At 42.5% G+C, this 22,150-nt stretch overlaps 10 protein-coding genes across 10 annotated transcripts; 6 read left to right on the top strand and 4 right to left on the bottom strand.

Moving 5' to 3' along the window:
• Positions 1-253: 253 nt before the first annotated feature.
• Positions 254-927, top strand: VPS33_1 (Vacuolar protein-sorting-associated protein 33; the record flags this gene model as incomplete). Its single annotated transcript, XM_064832020.1, has 4 exons — positions 254-354; positions 414-548; positions 617-833; positions 886-927. The coding sequence occupies 4 exons, from the start codon at positions 254-256 to the stop codon at positions 925-927; spliced, it is 495 nt and encodes a 164-aa protein (XP_064678300.1).
• Positions 928-1,433: 506 nt separating this feature from the next.
• On the top strand, positions 1,434-2,936 carry ATC70_012849 (uncharacterized protein; the record flags this gene model as incomplete). Its single annotated transcript, XM_064832019.1, has 1 exon — positions 1,434-2,936. One exon carries the CDS (start codon positions 1,434-1,436, stop codon positions 2,934-2,936), a length of 1,503 nt encoding a protein of 500 aa, XP_064678299.1.
• A 41-nt stretch (positions 2,937-2,977) lies between these two features.
• Positions 2,978-7,186, top strand: ATC70_012848 (uncharacterized protein; the record flags this gene model as incomplete). The annotated part of the gene is made up of 1 exon (XM_064832018.1): positions 2,978-7,186. One exon carries the CDS (start codon positions 2,978-2,980, stop codon positions 7,184-7,186), a length of 4,209 nt encoding a protein of 1,402 aa, XP_064678298.1.
• Positions 7,187-8,491: 1,305 nt separating this feature from the next.
• On the bottom strand, positions 8,492-9,312 carry ATC70_012847 (uncharacterized protein; the record flags this gene model as incomplete). The annotated part of the gene is made up of 4 exons (XM_064832017.1): positions 8,492-8,518; positions 8,582-8,772; positions 8,859-9,052; positions 9,110-9,312. 4 exons carry the CDS (start codon positions 9,310-9,312, stop codon positions 8,492-8,494), a joined length of 615 nt encoding a protein of 204 aa, XP_064678297.1.
• An 834-nt stretch (positions 9,313-10,146) lies between these two features.
• On the top strand, positions 10,147-11,964 carry ATC70_012846 (uncharacterized protein; the record flags this gene model as incomplete). Its single annotated transcript, XM_064832016.1, has 4 exons — positions 10,147-10,356; positions 10,434-10,622; positions 10,715-10,846; positions 10,906-11,964. 4 exons carry the CDS (start codon positions 10,147-10,149, stop codon positions 11,962-11,964), a joined length of 1,590 nt encoding a protein of 529 aa, XP_064678296.1.
• A 95-nt stretch (positions 11,965-12,059) lies between these two features.
• SCT1_5 (Glycerol-3-phosphate/dihydroxyacetone phosphate acyltransferase) lies at positions 12,060-13,735 on the top strand (the record flags this gene model as incomplete). Its single annotated transcript, XM_064832015.1, has 2 exons — positions 12,060-12,117; positions 12,198-13,735. 2 exons carry the CDS (start codon positions 12,060-12,062, stop codon positions 13,733-13,735), a joined length of 1,596 nt encoding a protein of 531 aa, XP_064678295.1.
• Positions 13,736-13,828: 93 nt separating this feature from the next.
• On the bottom strand, positions 13,829-15,211 carry ATC70_012844 (uncharacterized protein; the record flags this gene model as incomplete). Its single annotated transcript, XM_064832014.1, has 1 exon — positions 13,829-15,211. One exon carries the CDS (start codon positions 15,209-15,211, stop codon positions 13,829-13,831), a length of 1,383 nt encoding a protein of 460 aa, XP_064678294.1.
• Positions 15,212-16,207: 996 nt separating this feature from the next.
• CHS1_3 (Chitin synthase, class 1) lies at positions 16,208-16,677 on the bottom strand (the record flags this gene model as incomplete). Its single annotated transcript, XM_064832013.1, has 3 exons — positions 16,208-16,387; positions 16,445-16,489; positions 16,540-16,677. The coding sequence occupies 3 exons, from the start codon at positions 16,675-16,677 to the stop codon at positions 16,208-16,210; spliced, it is 363 nt and encodes a 120-aa protein (XP_064678293.1).
• Positions 16,678-17,399: 722 nt separating this feature from the next.
• On the bottom strand, positions 17,400-19,719 carry NOP15 (nucleolar protein; the record flags this gene model as incomplete). The annotated part of the gene is made up of 5 exons (XM_064832012.1): positions 17,400-17,571; positions 17,626-17,701; positions 17,759-18,910; positions 18,975-19,523; positions 19,581-19,719. The coding sequence occupies 5 exons, from the start codon at positions 19,717-19,719 to the stop codon at positions 17,400-17,402; spliced, it is 2,088 nt and encodes a 695-aa protein (XP_064678292.1).
• Positions 19,720-19,905: 186 nt separating this feature from the next.
• On the top strand, positions 19,906-20,789 carry ATC70_012841 (uncharacterized protein; the record flags this gene model as incomplete). Its single annotated transcript, XM_064832011.1, has 4 exons — positions 19,906-20,070; positions 20,127-20,178; positions 20,230-20,268; positions 20,377-20,789. 4 exons carry the CDS (start codon positions 19,906-19,908, stop codon positions 20,787-20,789), a joined length of 669 nt encoding a protein of 222 aa, XP_064678291.1.
• Between the last annotated feature and the right edge of the window lie 1,361 nt (positions 20,790-22,150).

The raw sequence follows: 22,150 nt of genomic DNA, 5'->3' as shown, positions 1-22,150 counted from the left end.
GCAATATTAAATGAGTCGTTAACCGGGATGCTCTATAATCAGTATACATGAGGTCTTTAGAGACGCGTTTGAGAAAAGAAACGCAGGGAGACAGGGAAAGTTATTACATAAGAAACAAAGTGAAACGTTGTCCCTACATACATCAATTAATAAGCATCTAACCGCGGAGAAGCAAGTGTATCATGGATATAAAAGATCAAACACAAAACAAACTCTTTCTCTTTTCAATCAACTTGGTTGCACTGAAACATCAATGACTACTGACACATCAAAATACTCTTTCAATCACACAATGCTTCGTGTGAAGGATCCTCAAGCATCCGTCAAATTCTACACCGAGATCTTGGGCATGAAGTAAGTTTGATGCAGCGGTTACTTTATAGACGTCGCACTGCTCACCAAAAGAACGGCAGGTACATTACAAAGCATGACCTACCAGATGCAAAGGCAACTCTCTACTTTTTAGCTTTCGTGAATGCCGTTCCTGAAACTCAAAAAGAGAAACTTAGATTAGCATTCTCTCATAGTGGTGTCATTGAGCTACTTCAGTAAGTGAATGAGGTGGTGGTGGGGGGGGGGGGTGACAAGGTGGCAACTAAGCTAACAATTCATAAAGCAATTGGGGTACCGAAAATCAACCTGGTTTTGCTTACAACAATGGTAATAAAGATGATGTTGGTAGAGGGTTTGGCCATACTTCTGTGCTTGTGGATGATCTCAAAGAGGCATGCAAACGTCTTGAATCTTTGGGTGTCAAATTTCACAAAAAGCCAACTGAGGGTGGTATTCACACTGTAGCTTTCGTTGCTGACCCGGATGATTACTGGGTCGAGGTATGTGTGTCTAATCAGATTCAGTTGATATTGTATTCATTGATATGGGTAGATCATTGGCAATCCCTTGTACACTGGTGAAAACCCTCTTTAAACTTGCTTGAATCGATAGAATGACACTTGCACATGTCAGTATTATTAGTGGAAGTTTTTCCTTGGATAAAACGATGAATAAAAAATAACAATCAATTTATTGCTACGCTTGTGAACCGATAAATCATGTAATAATATACTTTATGCCATATTGAAATGCTGCAAAGCGTATTTAGGAAGCTGTAATTACATATATTTTGGTGATGAACCACGCTGACTGGAGTTATCAGATATAAAAATGCCCAACAAGAGAAAAAGAAAACATTGAGATTGAGCGATAATCCTTTCCAGTTGATGCTCCCCATTTCATTTGCATCATCCTAATCATCATTGTCATCGTCAAAAGGAAATTTGGTCAGCCTGCTACAGCGCCAAATCAATTCAAACTCAGAATATTTTTTTTTTCTTTTCAGGATTGGACAAATTTGGTCTTTTTTCGACTTCTTTAATCTATTTTATAAGATATGACTATAGAAACTGTGATGATCAGCCCGTACTTCTTAATACATGACCTTTCTTTCGTCTAAATTGTTTTTAGGGCCTTTTAAACCCCGAAAACAACATCATCAAGCAGTAAAGATCCAAACAAAACCGACAACAAACACAGTTACAACAAGCCAGTCAGGTCTGTCAAGCCAGCCGACACCTACCGTTACCTCCAACTCCCGTCTTACTTTAGCCAAACAGACGACAACCGACAACCGAACCTCTAAACTTCCCGTTGCTTCTAGGAAGCGGCGCCACTCCACTATCAAAGCTACCACGGTACCTTTACGTAGATCACCGCGAAGCCAAGCACCTACTACTGACTTTATGGACACTATGAATATTGCAACACCCGTTGCTCCTGCACCTACAACCGCTCCCACCAGCTCCACTATCAATATGGTCGTTGAGCCTTCCACTAATGCGATCAACCCACCTGCCTTCCTTGAAGGCATGCACCCACCTAAACCAGACGAAATCCATCAGTCTCCCCTGATGCCCACTTGGATTCAGGAGATCTATTCACGTCTTGCCTCTGTCACCACTCACTTGCAGACTCACGACTCACAACTGGAACAGAACCAAGCTTTGATCAAACAGACTCAAGAATTGATCAAAAAGAACCAGGAACTCCAACTGGCTTTGGATAAAGCCCACCACGAGATTGCGCAACTCAAGTCGGCTGCCAATCAAACCTCGACACCTCCATCTGCTACTACGCCGGTGCTCGAAAGGAGCTCCGAGGGCACCTCAGCCTCTCTATGGGCAGATATGGCTGCCAAACCACCAGCGGATGAAGCAGCTCCAGCCGTTACTAAACGCAAGGATTCCAAGCCCAAGGCTTCCACATCCACCAAACCAGCTCCCAAGGCCAAAGCCAAACGGCCATTGACTTTAGAGCAGGTTAGCCGGTTCTACTCTCTTCCCTCGACGACCCACGGTTACCAATTCCTGTACTTCACCTCTCGTGGACGTGAAGCCATCTCGAAAGTCCGTGCGGGTTTCCAGGTGCTTGGTTTATCTCAAAGCCGCATTCTTGATATCCATTACCCTACTAATAACATCATTAGTTTCTTAGTTCACAACGACTATGCCTCCACTGTCGTGGAAGCAATGGCTCAACTCCCTGACTCTCAACGGATTACCGACTTCGACCCTTGTGCACCCACCATCCTCAGGGATCCCAAGTACGCCAACCATGCTGATCCGCTCTTTTTGCAGTCTGAGGCGGCACGCATTCACCAAGAACGTTTGCTCCGCATGATTAAACGCCTCAACACTCCCAACATCAAATTGGCCGTCGCTCGCGACTTCTGCTTCAAACGAAAATGGATATCCGAGACTATGTATCAAACATTTTACCGTGAGATCTACCCTGCCAAGGCATCCAAGACTGCCTCATCTTCTTCAACGGATGATGTTAACATGGATGATGCTCCTGCTTCTCAAGATTCTACTTCCCAACCTGCTGCCTCCTCTTCCTCTATTAGCCCAGCTGACGGCGTCTCAGCCCCCTTGGTCTAATGAGTACTACTACCTTTGAATCACCCAACTATGCGAATAATATGCCCCATTATGACACGAATACTAATTCTTTTATGCACAATCACAATCTAAATATAGCTTCCTTGAACTGCCGCAATCTCGTCAAAGCATCTACGCCCGAGATTAGCTCTGACTTCATCCGATACCTCCGTTCCTTACATTTGGACATCCTCTGTGTTCAAGAATCACATGCAGTCGAGGCAGTTCAAGATCAACTCAATTTACAATTTCAAGCTCATGACACCTTATGGACCCAACATTGTGGTATTATTTCATTCAATCCTTTAATTCAATTACATTCGTTAGACTTAGATCTAGATCAACGCATCATTGCCTGTAAGGTTGTCCATGCCAATGCGTTGTTTCCACCCTTTACGCTCCTTAATGTTTATGCCCCAGCCCAGTACTCACCCCGAGTTCGGTTCTTCAGAGACCTACTAACGTTGCCCCTTTTCGACATTCCTTCTTCAACCTCTCGGGAATCCCTATCCTCTTTATCTACCTTGCTCGATTCTGATCCTTCCAATCTTTCTCCCATGCTTCTGATGGGCGATTTCAACTACCATGCTACCTCCTATCTGACCGACGATAGTGATGATCCGGAACTTGATACTGACAATATTACTTCAGGAGCTGCTATTCACAGACACTTCCACCGACTCATCAATACCCACCTCTTTGAATGCACTCATTCCAGGGAAGAGGGTCCTCTATTACCAACCTATCGTAGACGAACTGGTCAATCTACTATCGATTACCTTTATGCTTCTAATTTCCTATTTCAACATCTACATTCGTCTGAAATTATGTTCCTTGACTCCTCCTGGACGGATCATGCTCTACTACGGGCTCGATTTGTCTTTTCTTCGGATCGTCAGGGATCAGGCCTTTGGCGTGCTAACCCAAATCTTTCGACTAACCCATATTTCATTGACCAACTGTTTACAGCTCTTGATGACTTTTTCAATACCTTGGAGATCTCTGCCTCTATCGATATCGCCGCCTCTATTCCTCCTGCTTCCCCACAGGACAATTGGGATGCTCTCAAAACCTTGGTGCAAGAAATTGTTCGTCGAGTCAGTCGTGATAGAAGTAGTGCCTTGGAACGTCAATCCAAACGACTCCAACGTAAACGCAATCGCATCTGTCGACAATATACAGATCCTCGGATCCGCGCTCCTCTACTCTCGACTATTGAAAAGCAGATAGGTATTCTTCAACGGGAGATAGCTTCCAACTTACGATTACGTGCTGGTAAACATTGGCGCGAGCAGGGAGAAACCTCTGCCGGATACCTCAAACGTACCATTGCCACTCGTGCGGTCAAAAAGGCGATTACTAGCCTCATCAATCCAGTTACTAACTCATTATGCACTGACCCCTCTTCAATGCAGACAGCAGCCTCTAGTTTCTATGCAGCATTATACTCCTGTGATGCCGTGGATTCAGCGAGTATCGACTCTCTGTGTGCCACTATTCCGGATTCTGACACCATCGCGGATGCCGATCATGATACCCTTCAGCAACCTTTCACCATTGCCGACTTATTGACTGGTACTCATCGTACCAAGTTCCAATCCAGTCCTGGTATCGACGGTTTACCTTACCCCATTCTCAACATTATCTTCAACCACCAGAAGGCCGCCCAACTTGCTGTTAAGGTGTTTAATGATGCCCTCAACCTGGGTATCTTCCCTTCCAGCTGGTTGCAAACTTGCATTTGTTTACTACCCAAGTCTGGCGACCTCTCCAACCTCAAGAATTGGCGTCCTCTTTCTTTGATTTGCTGTGATGCCAAGATCTTCACACGATTGCTTAATCAACGCCTTATGCCCTTCATGAACAAGATCATATGCCCCCAACAGTCTGGATTCATGCCTGGTCGTTTTATCGGTGATAATGGTATGATTCTCAACAACACTCGTCTCATTGCTGCTGAAACTTCATCGGACAGTATTGCGCTGCTCTTGGATCAAGAGAAAGCGTATGATCGCATCCACCCTGACTACCTTCGGGCGGTGATGCAACGATTTAACCTTCCTACTAACATTATCCATTCATTAATAACCCTTCTCTTCTCTACGCAAATTCACATCAACATTAACGGCCACATATCCACCTCGTCCATCACCCAACAACGTGGTATCCGCCAAGGGGATCCCATCTCACCCCTCCTTTTCAACATTGCTTTTGATCCTTTCCTTCGTTCCATTCAACAAGATCCTCAGTTTACTGGTTTCAACCTGCATACTGAAGCTCCACCTCCTACTAATCAAACTACATCTGACGATATTTCAGTTCCTATGCAACAGTTGTTTCCGGACAATGACGGCCTTGCTGTCAGTCCTGATACTCCTGCTCCTCCAGATTCTCCCGCCTCTACACCTCTGGCGGTAAAAATCCTGGCATATGCGGATGATACATTGGTATATCTCCATGATACGCAGGACTTTCATCGCTTGCAGACCGCCATCACCATGTATATGAAAGCTTCTAACGCATTATTGAACTATCACAAGACAGTAGCTACATCTCTCTCAGGCAATCCTTCAGCAACTTGGCAAGCCTTACTCGCAACCTATGGCATAAACGCCTGGCATGATCGAACATCCGCCACTCCCCTCATTTATCTCGGTTATCCCATCTGTTCCAGCATTACTCAACGCAATGTTGCCTTTCAAAAACTATATGATTCCATCCGAAATGCCATTGCTCTTCACTCACAACGCAACATCTCCATCCGTGGCCGTGCTACCATTCTCAATTCACTCATTTATTCCAAATTATGGCATGTTTTACGACTCACAACATTTACCAAGGCCCAGTTGCTCTCTTTACGAAGCCTGGGTACCGCCTTCATTAATTTTCGTATATTCCCTAGACTCTCTTTTGCTACTCTCTCTTTACCTCGCTCTGCCGGTGGTTTGGGGCTCCTAGATCCTCTCTCTCAACAACAAGCTCTGCAATGGTACTGGGTGTGCCCTCTATTACTTCAATATCTTGACTCTCCGGCCTTCTCCAAGTACAACACTCCTTCGCTTCCTGTCTTAACTTATACTCTTTCTTGGTGCTACTCCTCCACCGTCTTCCCTCATTTCTTCTACTATCTCTTGTTGCCTTATGCTCGCCATCGGTCGTGGTTTCCTCAAAGCCCATCCCGTCGACACAGCTATCTCAATCCAATTACTAATCTTCAGTCCTGTTTGTCACTTTTCCAGATAACAGAGCGTCATAACTTATACGTTGATGCTGTTACTTGCTACTCACTTCCTCTCTATGATATTCTTTTACATTCACTACCTACTACTAATACTCTTTATTCATCTAGCTTTATACCACCGAATCTTCTCTTAGACGGCTCCAACGTTGCAAAGAAGCTTCTTGTAAGCGACATTTTCCGGTTAGATGCTGATCATCAGGTGCTTCGTGTTCGTTCTTCCTTCCAATTTGCTAGCCATCCTATTGTCTCCCAACGTGTTGCTGATTTCATCAATTCTCGTCAACTGATATTCCAACCTTTCTTTGCACAGCAATGCTTCATTGCTCCCCGTCCAGCCCTAGACCCTCATCAACCTCCCTCTCTGCGGGCGTTTTGCCGTAGCATTTTCGTCCCTCCTTCTTCCTCGCCTTCGCGTAGTCGGTTGCCACTCAACAGCATCCGCTTTTTTAAAAAACTACGCAAAAACCTACCCTCTTCCTCCTCCTCTCTTTCTCCTCTCCAACCTCCTCAATGGCGCTCATTCTGGACACTCGCAATTCCCCTTGCTGCTCGCACGGTCTGGTATCGGGCTATATATGAAAAAATCCCCACCAGAGCCCTCCTACATCTACGCGTTCCTGACAATCACCCTTCTCACCTCTGTACAATCTGCCCTGCCTCTCCCACGGAGGATATCACACATGCTCTGTTCTCCTGTCCTCCCAAGTTGCTGGTCTGGCGATACATGTATCACACCTATCTTTCTGCTTCTCCATCAATCTCTGATGTTGATCTGATTCATTTCTTACAACAAACTTTACTCTGTTCTTCCCCTCTTCTTGATCGTGATCCCTCTCTCTCGTTCAATGAACTCTCTATTCCTCAACTATTCGCAACTACTCTTTTGACAATTTGGCAAGCGCATTGGCGCTGGATCTTCGACCGAACCCCGTTCATCGCTGACACCGTTCAACTTCGCCTTGCTCGCTCTCTTGCTCGTTTGGATGCCGAGTTAAATCTTGATTCGTAAGTATTCAGTTTTACCTTTTCGTTCATTCTTCTGTCACCTTTTTTTTTTCCAACCCATTTTCCATCCGATCCTTTGTCTCTATATCCAGTCTTTTCTATCCCTCAGCACGACATTTAAAGGACTTTAAATAAAAACTGGAGCTCGTCTCCCCTACAAAAAAAAAAAAAAAAAAAAAAAAAGTACTTCTTAATACATTCGTGGAATACTTTTCAAGGCGCTTCCAATGGTGCTAAATAAAAGAGGTGTTTTGAATAAACTTATTGAAGAATCCTTGAAAATATGAAATGACGCTTATGGCGAAAATGTCCAGATTTTACATATAAAGATCGTTTAAACACAGTTTGGGGGGTTGCCTTGGATCAAGAGAAACAGTTTGAGTTGATATATGCCATAGTAAAAGTCTTCGTTTTTGAGGTAAAAAAAAACACGATCGTTTGATTTTTGATGAAAATCATGAGGTATCCCTCATGGTTTTGGGTCGATTTTTGGCCATGTTTTTTGGGTCCTCAAAAAGTTGAGCAAAGGTGTCAGGAAGTTACTGCTACTCGAGAGTAATCGTTTGGCATCGTTCCGATGGCTCAAAAACGTCTTCACGTCAAGATATGAATGCTTGAAAGATATCAGATTTGGCTGTGTTTTATACATTTGCTTGCCAATAGGCGCGGTTTTGTTATGATAGATACAAAGGTGTAAAGACATTGCATGCATTAATCTTGATTCAGAGTATGCTGCTGCATTTACATATTCAGCTAGAATTATTAGATTGAATGGCACTGTTGTATCGCTGTATTATAGCACAATGATACAGCCTATTAGTGAGGTAATGGCGGTTGCAAGGCACACGCTGGAGATTTTAGGTGCAATAGATAGTAAACTTATATATGTCGGATTGAAATTGTAGTAGAAGCAGATCTTTAGACTTTGCAATGCAATCTCAGACAAAAAGTGATTTGCATAGCTGCGTTTCTCAAAGTGTGCAAATGTTTGCTCCTAGATGCCAGATCGATACTCAAGTTCATCATCACTATAAGCTCAATAAGCTGATCAGGGCTTTGCAGGCTTATTCTATCTGGAAATGAAGAGTACTGTGCCAAGGCATAACATGCAAACAGGGTATACACTGATCTTCAAAGCAGCCAGGAACCGGATCTTACATTATCTTTTTTTTTGACATGCACATGAGCATCGTTTCCTCCTTGTTTGAAAGCACTGACTTGGTTATATAGACTAGCATAACGTATAGATGTGTGTATATGTATATTTTATTGTTAATGAAATGACACGCTTGATTTGTTTTTGATACATTTAATGGAAATCGGCAGCTTTACCCGTCTATACAACAAACAACATGAGAAAACAACATCCTTCATAAACCCACTTGCACATGCTACTTACAGTCAATAGACCAACGATAAGGCCAAAGAGGCCAAGCACAGAGCCAAAAATCTCAACCACCAACACCTTGACAAACAATTCAGGGTTTTGAGCATCTGCTAAAGCAGCACTTGATCCAGTGACGCCGACGGAAAGACCACACAACAGATTACAAACACCAACAGTTAAACCGCCCCAAAAGATAGCATGGCCTATGTCATAGCGTTATTGGCATTGAAACATGTCTCTCTCTCTCTCTCTCTCTCTCTCTCTCTCTCCCTCTGACAAGTGCACTTACCAGTAAAGTAGTTGGAGTTGGAGTAGAGGTTTTCGGGAGGAACATCAGTCAATTTAGCAGAATAGACAATGGCCATGATAACACCATAGATGGCTACGACTTCACAGAAAATGATGGAAATCAAGTTTCTGGACTGAATACGAGGTGTTTTGACGGCACCACCCAACAATGCAGAACCTGTAATAAAGATACCCCTTATTTTCCATGTGTTAAATGTGCAAGTCGCGCGTTTTAGGGTTTCATGAGCTTACCAGGCAGCGCCAGTGACGGAAAGACCAATACAAAGGCCCATACCAGTCAAGGCCCAAGCAAAAGGGGAGATTTCTTGAAGTAATTTGCCAACATTGAACTGCTCGCCGGAGCCAGTGAAGAGCATATACAATCCAACAATAGTCAAAAGAGAAAGGGTGAGACCACTCCAGTAACTGTAAGGTCCTAAACTATATCCTGCCATTTTCTATCTATCTAGTATCTTCTTTTCTGTTGCTGATTTGAGAAAAAGGGTATGTTGTTTGAAGAATATAAAGAGAGAGAAGAAGGAAAAGAAGGTGTCTCACTCTCAAAAAGTTTTGAAACGGATGAGGAACCTCAAAAAAGTCATCACCATCATACACCAAGTGTGTAAAATGGCGGTTGTTGATTTGATGACGTACATTTACGCTTATTTGCTTCATGTTTGGTATAAGGATCAATGCAAAGGATGATCTGGCCGAGTAAGCTGTCGTTTGGCATCTATACGCTGCTCTGATGCAGTGGTTTTCCGAGCCATTTAGAGAGGACTAGCTGGAAATGTTAGCAATTGAGATGTACCATTCCACATGTCTGGCATTGGAAGGCTCGCATGACGTATAGAGCCATAATAAGCAGACGCTCTCATCGTTCTAAGCGTCCAAGAGTATCTCTGTAGTAGCAGCAAGTGAAAACCAGGAGCAAGTCGTCGTATGGATAGCACAGATACGAAAGAGAGACGACAATGGCGGGTGAACGATAGTTGACATTGGATGATGATCAAGGGCGAGTTTCATGGAGGAACGAATAAGATAACAAACCTGCCCTCTGCAAATAGCTACAATGAGCTACTATAGAAACAGAGGAACTTCTTCGTTACCACCGTATGGCCTTGGATGCGATGCAAGAGCACACTACACAGTACAATGAGCCTCAACATTCAAATGTCGGATATTCAACTGACCACCTTTACCACACAAAATAGAGAACGAAAAACGGGTTCTTGTTTTCTCTTTCTCTTTAATTTTTTCTTTTTTTTTTTTTTTTTTTTTTTACAAGAATGGACCAACACAGTGATATTCGTCGTAGCGCTTACAAGGAACGTAGTCGCTTCAAGCCCGAAGAAGTGAGACGTAGACGTGAGAATGCTCAAGTAGAGATTAGAAAGCAAAAAAAAGAAGAGAATTTGGCCAAGAGAAGAAATTTCAACGCGCAAGCATTAGCAGAGGACTCTGATGATGATCTTGATAGTGCCAATCAAGATGCTCAGGTAAGCTGCTGCACAGCAGTCATCAAAACGAGAGAGAGAGAGAGAGAGAGAGAGAAAGCTCATGCCGTGTTCCGTAGCTCATGTCTGATTTACCCTTGATGGTCCAAAATTTGTATACCAATGATCCAGCTATTCAATTGCAAGCAACATCTCAATTCAGAAAGCTTTTATCAAAGGAAAAGAACCCTCCCATCAGAGAAGTCATTCAATGTGGTGTCGTGCCTCGCTTTGTAGAGTTTTTGCAATCTCCAGATAGCCAAGTTCAAGTAAGTTTTATGTGTGTGTGTGTGTGTGATGATGGGTAATGTGGAAAAGGTCAAGAGCAAATAATAATAATATATATATAAAAAAAAAATAGTTTGAAGCTGCTTGGGCCTTGACCAATATTGCATCTGGTTCAGCTGATCAAACTGAGGTTGTCATTAACGCAGGAGCCGTACCTTACTTTATTGAATTATTGAGTAGTCCAGTAGTGGATGTCAAGGAACAGGTAAGAAAAAGAGAGAGAATGCAAGGAGATACAGGGTGGATATACTCATACTATGCTAGGCTGTGTGGGCTCTTGGTAACATTGCAGGTGATAGTCCCAAGTGTCGTGATTATGTCTTGGAGACTGGTGCCCTTCCTCCTTTATTAGCCATCTTTGAAGACAACTCCAAACTATCCATGATCCGCAACGCCACTTGGACCTTATCCAACTTTTGTAGAGGCAAGAACCCTCAGCCCAGTTGGCGATTGATTGCACCTGCATTGAACGTGCTGGCCAAGTTGATCAACTCGACTGACGAAGAAGTGCTTATTGATACCTGCTGGGCTATCTCTTATTTATCTGATGGACCCAATGATCGCATTCAAGCAGTGATTGAATCTGGACTGTGCAGCCGTCTTGTGGAGCTGTTGGGACATCCAGCCACCACAGTACAAACACCCGCACTTCGATCTGTTGGTAACATTGTGACAGGAGATGATGCGCAAACGCAAATGGTGATCAACTGTGGAGCACTCGATGCATTATTACACCTGTTGAGTAGTCCCAAGGAAACGATCCGTAAGGAGACATGTTGGACATTATCAAACATCACAGCCGGTAATACAAATCAGATCCAAGCCATCATTGATCATGGATTAGTTGCACCCTTGATTTCAGTGCTCGTTCACGGCGACATCAAATCCAGAAAGGAAGCATGCTGGGCTATTTGCAATGCAACATCAGGTGGATTGAACAAGCCCGATCAAATCAAGTTCTTGGTTGGCCAAGGATGCATCAAACCATTGTGCGATATCTTAGCATCCATGGACAACAAGATCATCCTGGTTGCATTAGACGGACTAGACAACATCCTCAAAGTGGGAGACATGGAAAAGCTGAACACGATGGATGGCTTGAACCCTTACTCCTTGATGATTGAAGAATGCGGTGGTGTCGAGTACATTCATGCTTTGCAACATCACGACAATAACGATATCTACAAGAAGGCCTATCAGCTGATTGACAAATACTTTAGCGAGGCGGATGATGAGCAAGACACTGAAATGGCACCTGATACTGAAAATGGCCAATTTACGTTTCACCAAGATGTTGTTCCTCAAGGTGGTTTTAATTTTTAAGTTTGCAACAATAAAATAAATTTTTTCTCTTTTTCTCTTTCTCTCTCTCTTTCTCTTTCTGTTTTACCCCTTCTTTCTATATATCTCTCCAAACAATGTCTTTGCTGCTCACAAAGACATGTGAATATGCGATACTTGTAACCATACAGCAAGGTTTTTTTTTTTTTTTTACTTGACATGCAAAGGCTTTACCTTATTGATTAATCCTATTGTCTTTATCTCTTTTTTTGTAGGAAGATCCTTTGCGAAAAATGCAACAGTCAAAGTCGAAACTGAATTAGACCTTAAACTACCACCTTCCATCAACGACCTCATACCACAGAACACCATCATATCAACACCTGCAACGAAATCTGATGCATCCGGCAACTGCACATTCAATCAATCACTGGTTTATTACGTTTCATGGAAGCAATTACAGCGATTGCGAAAACTAGATGCAACCACTACCTTGCATGTGCACGAAAATAAGCAGCGATTCAACCTCACATTCTCGATATCAGAGGCCAAAGAAGTAGTGCACCAGGCAGGACACAAACTGGATCAGATTTACAAATTTGTATCAGATAAAGGCGCGTGGTGCTCTATACAAAATGCAACAGAAAACCAGCAATTAAAGGCTGGCTTATTTTACGTACAAATGCCCGATAACAATAATGCAGTTTCAGTAACCACGCCGTCCATACAATTAAGATCTCCACCTCCTACTCCTAGCATACCAAAAAGAGTGAGTACCATGACGAGCAACAGAAGAAAGAAAGTATTGTCGATACTGGGATCGTCGAGTCATAGCGCAAAATTACCAGACAAAAAATCAACGACAGAAAAGAAATCGACATCCACTGCAGCAGCAGCAGCAGCAGCAGCAGCAGCAGCAGCACCACCACCATCATCACCACCACCAGTACCGCCCTTACCAGAAAAACCACCTTTACGAAGAGCCAAGTCGTCCCTTGTCGACTTGAACATTGAAGAACTCTCCAACGTACTACAAAAAATGAGCATATTCTCAACACCACCCACACCGCCACTACCACCAGAGCATGCGTCCTACCATCAAATTGGTCAAGGATCATCGCAATACACGTTTTATTTCAAAGTTATGTATGTAGATCATATCCAGTTGCAACAACAACAAACCAAAAAACAATACAAAAAGCCATTCATTGCCTATACATTTCTGACAAACTACACATTACTACCTGCTGCCTCATTCTCATCCTCCAAGTCCAACTATTACACAACGAAATCCGCCTATCAATTGAGAGGCCATTTAGTCGATATCCAGCATTGGCTAGATGGACATGGCGCCATTTGCCTAGATTACATGTGGATGGATAAATTCACCAAAGAGACAGTGGGTCAAGTCAAAGTACCACTGAAGGGCATTGCGTTTGACGGCAGAGGCATGTCAGACAAGGTGTGCCCTGTGGTAAGCAACGACACCACACACGATATCATTGCCAGTGTCACTGTACGCACTGGACTTGTGAGCGGTTGGCACAAGGACGACTACTTCACCACACAACAGGAACAAGAAGAATTAGCTAGTAAAAGAACTTCATCCGCCTCCAATTGGGATACCATGATGATGATGAACAGTAATAAAAAATTTAGACATCATTCCCAATCGTCTATTCCTACACTATCAACAACTACATGCTCAACTAAATCATCTAATGTGCCATCTATTCATCTGATACAACAATCAAGACCTACATCTCTCAACAGTACTAAATCAAAATCCTTTTCAATTAGAAGAGGGCAATAGCTATTATACACAATAATAAATGCCTAATGTTTAATATTTTACAATTTTAATTTTATCGGTGATGAAGACTACCATGATGACCATGTTGTTGTATTATTGCTGGGTTGTCTGTAGGTGATGTTGGTAATGTTGCTGTTGTTGTTGTCGTTGTAGAGTATTCATAGTAGCATGAGTTGACTGTAGTATATTTTCGGCTTGAGCAACAATGTCTTCTAAAGAGTTGGTCAATCGTGACAGGACCTGACATTGCTCGGGTGGCACTCTACGTCTTAATCTTTCTAATCGGGTCATGGCATGGTCGAATTCAGTCAGATCAGCATAGGGATTGTTTGATGGTGGTGGTTGCGCGGATGGTGGCCCTGCAGCAGCAGCAGCAGCAGCAGCAGCGGTGGGCCCAATAGCTGCAATGGGCGGTAGATTTACAATTTTCTGATGCATCGGCTGCGATGTAGGCGATGAATGCGACAATAATGGCTGTGGCGATGAAGTAGATCTATAATCAGACAAGGGATCAAACCGACTCGCAGCAGCAGGTGGAGGTAACGAGCGATTGATATCATGAATCAAGGGTAGATTTCTAGCTGTAGCTGATGTGGTTGCTGCTACTGCTGGCTGATGAAATGCAGTGGGTGGCGTTCTGGGTGGTGGAGGTAATCTTGGTTGTGATGGAGGCGCCTGAGGAGGTGTTGCATAATGAAAAGGCGCTTGATAGGATGCTCTTTTTGGCTCAATATAGTCTTCAATGGGAGGTACAGCAGCATTGCTATTTGATCCACGTCGAATGTTTGTTACGGTAGTATTGACGACTCTTCTCTTCTTCTTTTCCTTTTTCTCCGCTGCTTGTTTGACCTTCTCCTCATCGTCACTATCCACAGGGTCCCCCTCTGATGAAGACTCTAGCTCATCCTCTTCTTCCTCGCCCTCTCCATGCTCGTTGACAATGATTCTCTTGCGGCGCTTAATCACACTACGTTTCATACTGACAGGTCGATGCACATTGTGTAATTTGTAATATAAACCACAAGCATTGCAAATCGTATTGCCTTCTTCATCTCGTCTCCATAAGGGTGTTGTTGTGGTGCGGCAATTAGCACAGATCAAAGCATGTCGATTCACTTGATGCTGATTAAAAGCAGGGCAGCCCTCGCAAGAGGGAGAGCCACCCGTGCCATTACATTGGCCACCGCCTGGGCATGTACCCGCCAAGGCCTCTGCTGCATTGATTGTATTATGTGTCATTTGTTCCTGTAACTGGTCCTGTTTGCTCTTAAAGTTGCGTTTCATGGAAGGCGGGCGCAGTGTGTTTCTCGCTTTGAGATAGAGACCACAGGCATTGCAAATAGTGTCTCCATTAGGTGCTCTTCTCCATAGAGGCGTAGTGGTAGTGCCACAATTCGAACATGCTGTTGCGGAAACTTGTTGCTGTTCTTTCTTCTTTTGCTTGGTATCTTGCAGAGGGTGTTCAGGTATAACCATTGATTATATCAGTTCAGATTAAAGAAAAAGAAAGAGGGAAGAAAGAAATGGAGCAAAAATAATACTACACACCAAATTTTTTTGATGGAAATGTGATTGTATAAATTGTATTGTAAAATGAGTATCCACTGAGTTATCAAATGCTTGTTACTCTTGCTTTTTGGCCAAAATGGTATATCGCATTTGGTGGCGTATCATGATCCATGAAAGGGGGTTTCAATTGACATGTCTGATTCAGCATTGAAATGGCATAATCTTGGCTATGGAGGTGTGTAGGCCAAAGAATCCATTTGAATATCTTTCTAGACAACATGTTGTTGGGTATGACAAGAATATTCGTATTTCGGACCAGCGAATCATTTCATTTCAAGTAAATTTCATGAACATAATGCCTTTTTGACATTTGCAGTGGGGAGAAATGGGAGAGCTTCGAGAAAAATCACTGTATAATAGAGTCTTTTTTTCAAACCCCATTTGCCTCTTTAAAATGCTTTACAAACTGTTGTTTCATGTATACCATGTATATATGGTAGTGCACATCAACATCTCAGATCAATTCAGTGAGCCATCATCAGCACGACAATCACAAACTATGATCATACTACTTGCATCTCATGATACATTATCTGCTATTGGTAAAATGACATCAATCTTCTTCTGATTGTTCTGTTTCGCTCGAGAAAAATGGAACTTGTGCTGAATCAATGGATTCGGCACATCTCGCCATGAATATATCAAAGCTCTTGTTGAGATGGAGCTTCAAGATCCAAAGATGATCGAGCAACCGCAAAATTGCCTCACATGCTTAAACACAGACATTTAATTCCCCATTTTTGGTCAAATTAAAAGGTCGTAGAGCATAAGCTCATTCAATATGTATTATCAGTCTATGGGTTATTGGGGCTAGTTTTTTTCTATTTTTCGTGTAGTTTGTATCACTCGAGCCGATTATAGTCATTTTTAAATAGCCCATTTTAGCAAGCCCCGTTGAGTTTATTAAAAAATGTATGGAATCAAACATGCACGAGATGGGATCACATCAAATTTATCGCTATACCACTTTTTGGTATTGTAAGCTCTGGTTGCTAGGTAACCAGCCGATCCTAATTGCAGGATCAAGATCAAGATATGCTGTGTTACAAGTACCATGGCAACAAACGAAATGATTTCGCTCAACTACAGGATTGATTAATGAGATACTGTCAATGCACGAGTGCAGTACTAATTACTTACATAGTGAGGGCACCAGACGTATTCAAAGAGCCCTCCTGATGGTATCTACTACACAATTAGGCAACCTCTCATTATGTCTCTAATCCCAGACACACCTTGTACTCTTTTGATTCGTTTTTGCGAAGATTTCGCAACAGGAGATGGTGATAGAAATTGGTATATTCTCCAACAGTAAACATGACCACACCCAGCAAGGCTAGCTTTGAATTGCTTTCGGGTACATTGAGTGACATTTTGTAGATGAACGAGGTAAAAGAAAAGTAAGATATCGAAATAAGAACGCTATCCTTCAATTTGGATTGTCCAGAATAGCGATGAAGGAACAAGACTTCCTAAGTCGAGAATTGGTTCGAATTCTTGATGAAATTTGGACATGATGGCTCTTACCAGCACTCGCTTTAAGTAATGCACAAAGACAGTTCCTGAAATTATTAGCATGCGACAGTCGTTGATTGACCAGCCAAGAAACAGAGAAGATGCAATTAAAGATGGCGAATAAATGAGAAGCATGCCATGGTATGAAGATATCTGTCACACACTAGTTAGCTCTGTATCGCAACATTCAAAGTGTTACATCACTCACAGACATCTCGCTTGATTCCTTTGACGATGTAGTATTAAATTTGGAGTAATTTAATCTCGTAGACGGAGAAAACTCTCTAGCAATCAGGACCACACTGCCAGCAATGGCCACAAAGACGATTGACAAGTTGAGTAGGCTCCACTCTGGATAGTACATGATGATAACAAGTAGAAAGAGAAGGATGCTAAGAACATGTGTTGCCAATGCTGTCTATTTAAACAAGTATTCCAGCCATAAAAAAAGGGGGGGGGTATATATCGTCTAATGCAAAAAGTTAATGCTTGATCTATTCATTATATGCGATCAAGACAATGAAATTGAACAGTGCATAAAGATGAGCCTCCCTTAAAAGTGGGGGAAAATGTTTCTTTTTTATTGCTGCTGATTCTGCTGCTGCTCAACATACACTTCGAGCACATGACGCAAGTTGGTAACAAAACCTGTGTCTTGATCTACAAGTTGAACCAGATCAATTGTATGCAATTTCTCCTTCACTGCAATAAACTGGATATCGACGCTCTGTGATGTGGAAGGACCAAGAGGACTAGTAAAAGTCGTGGATCAGTTGTAAACGAATCACACCAGCACTGAATATTACCTTAATCGAACGTTATTCTCCAGACAGATGATGTCGGCTTCATGTGTTTCGTTTTCAAAGTATTGCTTTAGGAATTCTGCATTAAATCAATAAGTCAATCTGACCTGTCATTGCACTCGAAACACCGCTGTACCTGCTTCATCCATGTAGGGATCAATGGGCAGTTGTTCTACCGGTAAAGGCGGCAACGTCGTCTTCATAGTATGGCCATACACTTCGCTAGGGTGTCTCTTTCGGTTGGGTATCATCACTTGGAATCGTCTTGTATGCTTTGATCGGTTGACAATGAAGATGTGAAGAGGGAACGTCTTTCCAACTTGAATAGCGTCAGGCACAGTAAACGAAACAACAATACCATCTGCAATTTCTCGTTCAGGCGCACGCCTTCCGCCAAATTCTCTGAGATGTGAAGGTGTCGAAGGCGTGCTTCCAACACTCATCTGCTTCTTCATGCCAAATACGCCCTCCAAAGAGGGGCTCATTTGATGTCCAGGTCCTCCAGGACTGCCTACCACAGATCGAGCTCCAGGCGAGTAGATGCTGCTCTGCACAGACTGAGAACGTGCCATGGACGGCGACATGGGGGAAGGAGAAGCAAACTTTTCTGCGGCAAAGGGTGCAGGAATCTCTTCTCGCTTTTGTTGTCGCATGCCTGATACATCCAACATGGTGTTCCACTTGGATCGCATAGGCAGTGCCTTTTTGCCGTTGATGATGGGAGATCCTACGATTTGAATAGACACACGCTGAGGTTGTATCTTGTCGTCGTTGTTGTTGTAGGTAGGCGCTTGTTGCTGAGGCAAGGGTCGTCTCAATGGAAACATGCGCTGTGGTTGCGTAGGTGGCTTGACGGACCCATCATCCAGCAAGGTCACATCGTATACAAAGACGACCAAATCACTCTTATTCAGAGCAATAGGGAACTGGATTTGGTTGTTTTGATTAAATGCTGCCGAAACTACTGCATTGGAGACTTGTACTTCGACTCGGTCTACAAGAAACTCGCACCCTACTTCAGCTGGATTCTCTAATTCCACAGACATCATCACCATCTTCTCGGCTACTGAAGCATTGGTGGTACGCATTTTTACCACTAATCCAGATCGAATGGCCAGATTTTCACGCACACTTCGCTTCATGGATAACTGAGATGACGCTGTATTCAGGTTGCTACCGCCGCTGCTCGTCAATGAAGATGTGGATCCTGTGGGTTGTCTTGTATGGCTTTCCATGATGAATCTTTGAAGAGGTCGGTCCTGACTTGAAGAAGAAGAAAATACGGGGTCTTTTTTATATGAGAGAAAGCGTGGTTAGTCCTATGAGACAACACAAGTACGGTGATGATTTACCATCTGCTAATCCACTCAACAAGTTGATCGTTTCAAACAGCTCGGTGTCATATTCTGAATCATCCGTGTTGTTCTGGTCGAGTTGTTGTGCACTGGCTCGCTTGATAGGTAATGGTCTGTACTGCACATTGGAATTGATGGATAAAACTGGGCTGGATGATTTAGTTTTAGCGTACACAATAGGGATAACCATAGGATACAGACAGCAGAAGCTATTCTCATGCTCGAAAATGATAAACTCTGCGTTTTTATTGTTTCGGTTGTATGCTTGCGTAAAGAAGGGTGTTGCTACTTCGTTGATGGTTCTTCGTTGGTGGCTCAAGTTCCCAATCTTTGGTGAGGTTGGGCCTATCAACGATGATTGCGTTGTGGCAGACGAGGATCTGTTCATTACAGGTGTGTTGCTGGGCATGACGGAATCGAGAAACGTGGCGTCGACTGTAACTTCCAGTTGATTATAGAAAGAGTGGATGGCTTCTTTGACTTCTTCGCCGGCACCTGCAATCTGTTGAGATACGCGGGCTAGTAGATACACTTGCAAATGCTCATCTAGTGTGCCAACATGTCTGTTAGTTGTTGTCTATGTGCTCCATTTCGACGACAAACCATAAAATGCAAATTCACGCGGATGAGCTTCCAAGATGGCTATAGGATCCTCTTTTTCGTTCTCTTCTTTTGGCTGATTTGGAATGATGATACGAAATTCGGCTTCATTAAAGAAGAGTTCTGTGGATATGGAGCTCATGGCGTGCAGTGGTTTATTGTTGGAAAAGAGAGCTCTCTCGGCAAGCAATTAACACTTGTAATTGCGGGCTTTATTCTAGACATGTTGGCCCTGAACACACACACTGTGCGACTCAAATTAAGTGACTCTAAAAATGACCTATTCCAAGTGAGGTTGATTCCATCTTCTCGCTCTTTTGTATTTGAAATGTCACTTAGAATCCTTGATATAAAGCAAGTTGCACGGGCAGTTCACTGTATTAGGCCATATTCTACACATGTATCCAACCACATTGAAAAGAAGCTGATCTACACATCTCCCAATGTCGGCTTGGTGAAGCTTGTCAAGAAGTTTTCATTATCGACCCTGGGTGTAAGTCGAGCAGCAAGTCATGGTGTAGCGCACTGAACAATCCTAATTATCTATAGATTTCAGCTGTAGCTACTCCTACTGTCATGTATTTCTGGCAATCACCAGCAGGTAGACGCTTAAATTATGCCTGAAGAGACACAATCACTAATGGCTGAATAGTGCAAGCTGCAGACATGAATAGCTCCATGTTTATCGGTGGTAAGTTTCAAAACATTGCACATGGCTGGATAGCAAACAATGAATAACCATGATCCCAATTGTAAGAAACACTAACCCACTATGTATTTACTCAAATGCTACTTTCAGCTGTCATGGCAAGTGCATGTTCTACAGGCGCATTGTCCTTTCTGTTATCTCCCTACGTCAATTCAATCTACTTGCATGTGCTCAAGCAGCAAAATGAAAGCAGCAAGAAACTACCTGCTATTTCACCCAATTCCACCATTTCTATCGAGACACTGGACCTCTTTGCTCGTCGTCGTACAACAACGCTACAACTAAAAGACTTGAAGCCTGTCGCAAGCTCATCGTTTATGACATGGACGGTTAATAAGCGAGTGTTGGAAAAGCAATATGCATTGGAACAAACCAAGGGAGTCAAACCAAAGATCAATCAACATCGATTCTGGTTAGATCAACGAAATGGCATGGGCGATAGAGACATCATGTCGAGTATCTTGAGAATCGTTCATGAGCAAGGTCGTCAACGCATGATTTAGATATCGTTAGACTGTCTGATTGTTACGGATGCTTTTGAATAAAATAGACATTTCTCCATTATCATCATGTGTTGAAAGATGCAAAATGAGTGGGATGAAAACTCGCCTGCAGATGTTTTGGAGACTATAGTAAATTGCGACATACCTGATAAAGCTTATTGAAGTATTCTTGCTCGTAACGAGCCGTTCGAATGACATGAGAGTTATTCATATAAATAATAACTTGTATACCCTTTCAACTCGTTGTGTTTGCCATCTCCAACCTTGTTCCGGTAAAAACCCAAGTATGATAATGTTTAACATCTCACGCCAATAAGTAAAAGAATTAAAGATAGCAACCCATGATATTGAATCAAACTGGAAATGAATGACAAACAACGACGCATGTTTGCCAGGGCATTTGGTACAGGGACGACTTGGCATCTAATGTACTGCTGTACCTATTATATAATTTTCCTCATATAATAAATTGAAAAGGAGACTTCCTTCACAGGAACTGTTTAATTAGTGCTAAATCAGACAAGTAAACCTTGTCTTACACTTTTGAATGAAGATTGGATTGAATTGCATCTGTTTCGGTGCCTTTTTATTATAAAAAAAATAATTATGATAAATGACAGATCAATGGGATATCAACTGAAGATCAACTAGTTATAACTGTGGAATTTGAGGCTTGATAGACTAAAATTCACGGAAAAAAAAGAATAAAAAAACAGTAATGTCAACTTGATAAAGGTATGTTTTATTATCAAACTGACAGGTGTAAAGTAAACTGAAGTCTCTCTACTGGCCAGGTAGATGATCCTTCTTATATACTATAACAATGGATAAAAGTTCTATTAATTAGATTAACAAATAAGTCAACTCAGATCAACTAATGTCTAATCATGCTAAAAGACAACTCCAGCAAGCTAATCATGATTTAGCTCTGTCTGGATGAATAATTAGACTCTCATCCGAAGTACCCTGATCTATCCTTTCTATAAGGATAATTAATATCGATCTAGTAGCATGTATCCGACTAGGTACAGTCTTCTTAGTCTATATTAATAGTACATATCTGAGTGTATATCGCTAAGCATACATCTTTAGCATGTATCTGGATATATGGCATGTCTATAGCATATCGTATGCATGTCTATAGCATATCGTATGCATGTCTATAGCATGTCTCATATATATAGTACAAGTCTGTAGTACATAAAGTATCTGTAGCTAGTATCACGGATATAAGCATGTGTCTTGTAGCGTGGATCATAAAGTGCACATCTGAAGCAACAAGCTCATATTGCATTAATCTTGATGTCTATCCAGATATGGTAAACATCCGTAGTCAATGTCGGAATACAAGTATAAGTCTA

This window comes from Mucor velutinosus, assembly GCF_035048745.1.
Source record: "Mucor velutinosus strain NIH1002 chromosome Unknown tig00001569, whole genome shotgun sequence".
Taxonomy (NCBI): domain Eukaryota; kingdom Fungi; phylum Mucoromycota; class Mucoromycetes; order Mucorales; family Mucoraceae; genus Mucor; species Mucor velutinosus.
This window is presented reverse-complemented; position numbering and strand designations above follow the sequence as displayed.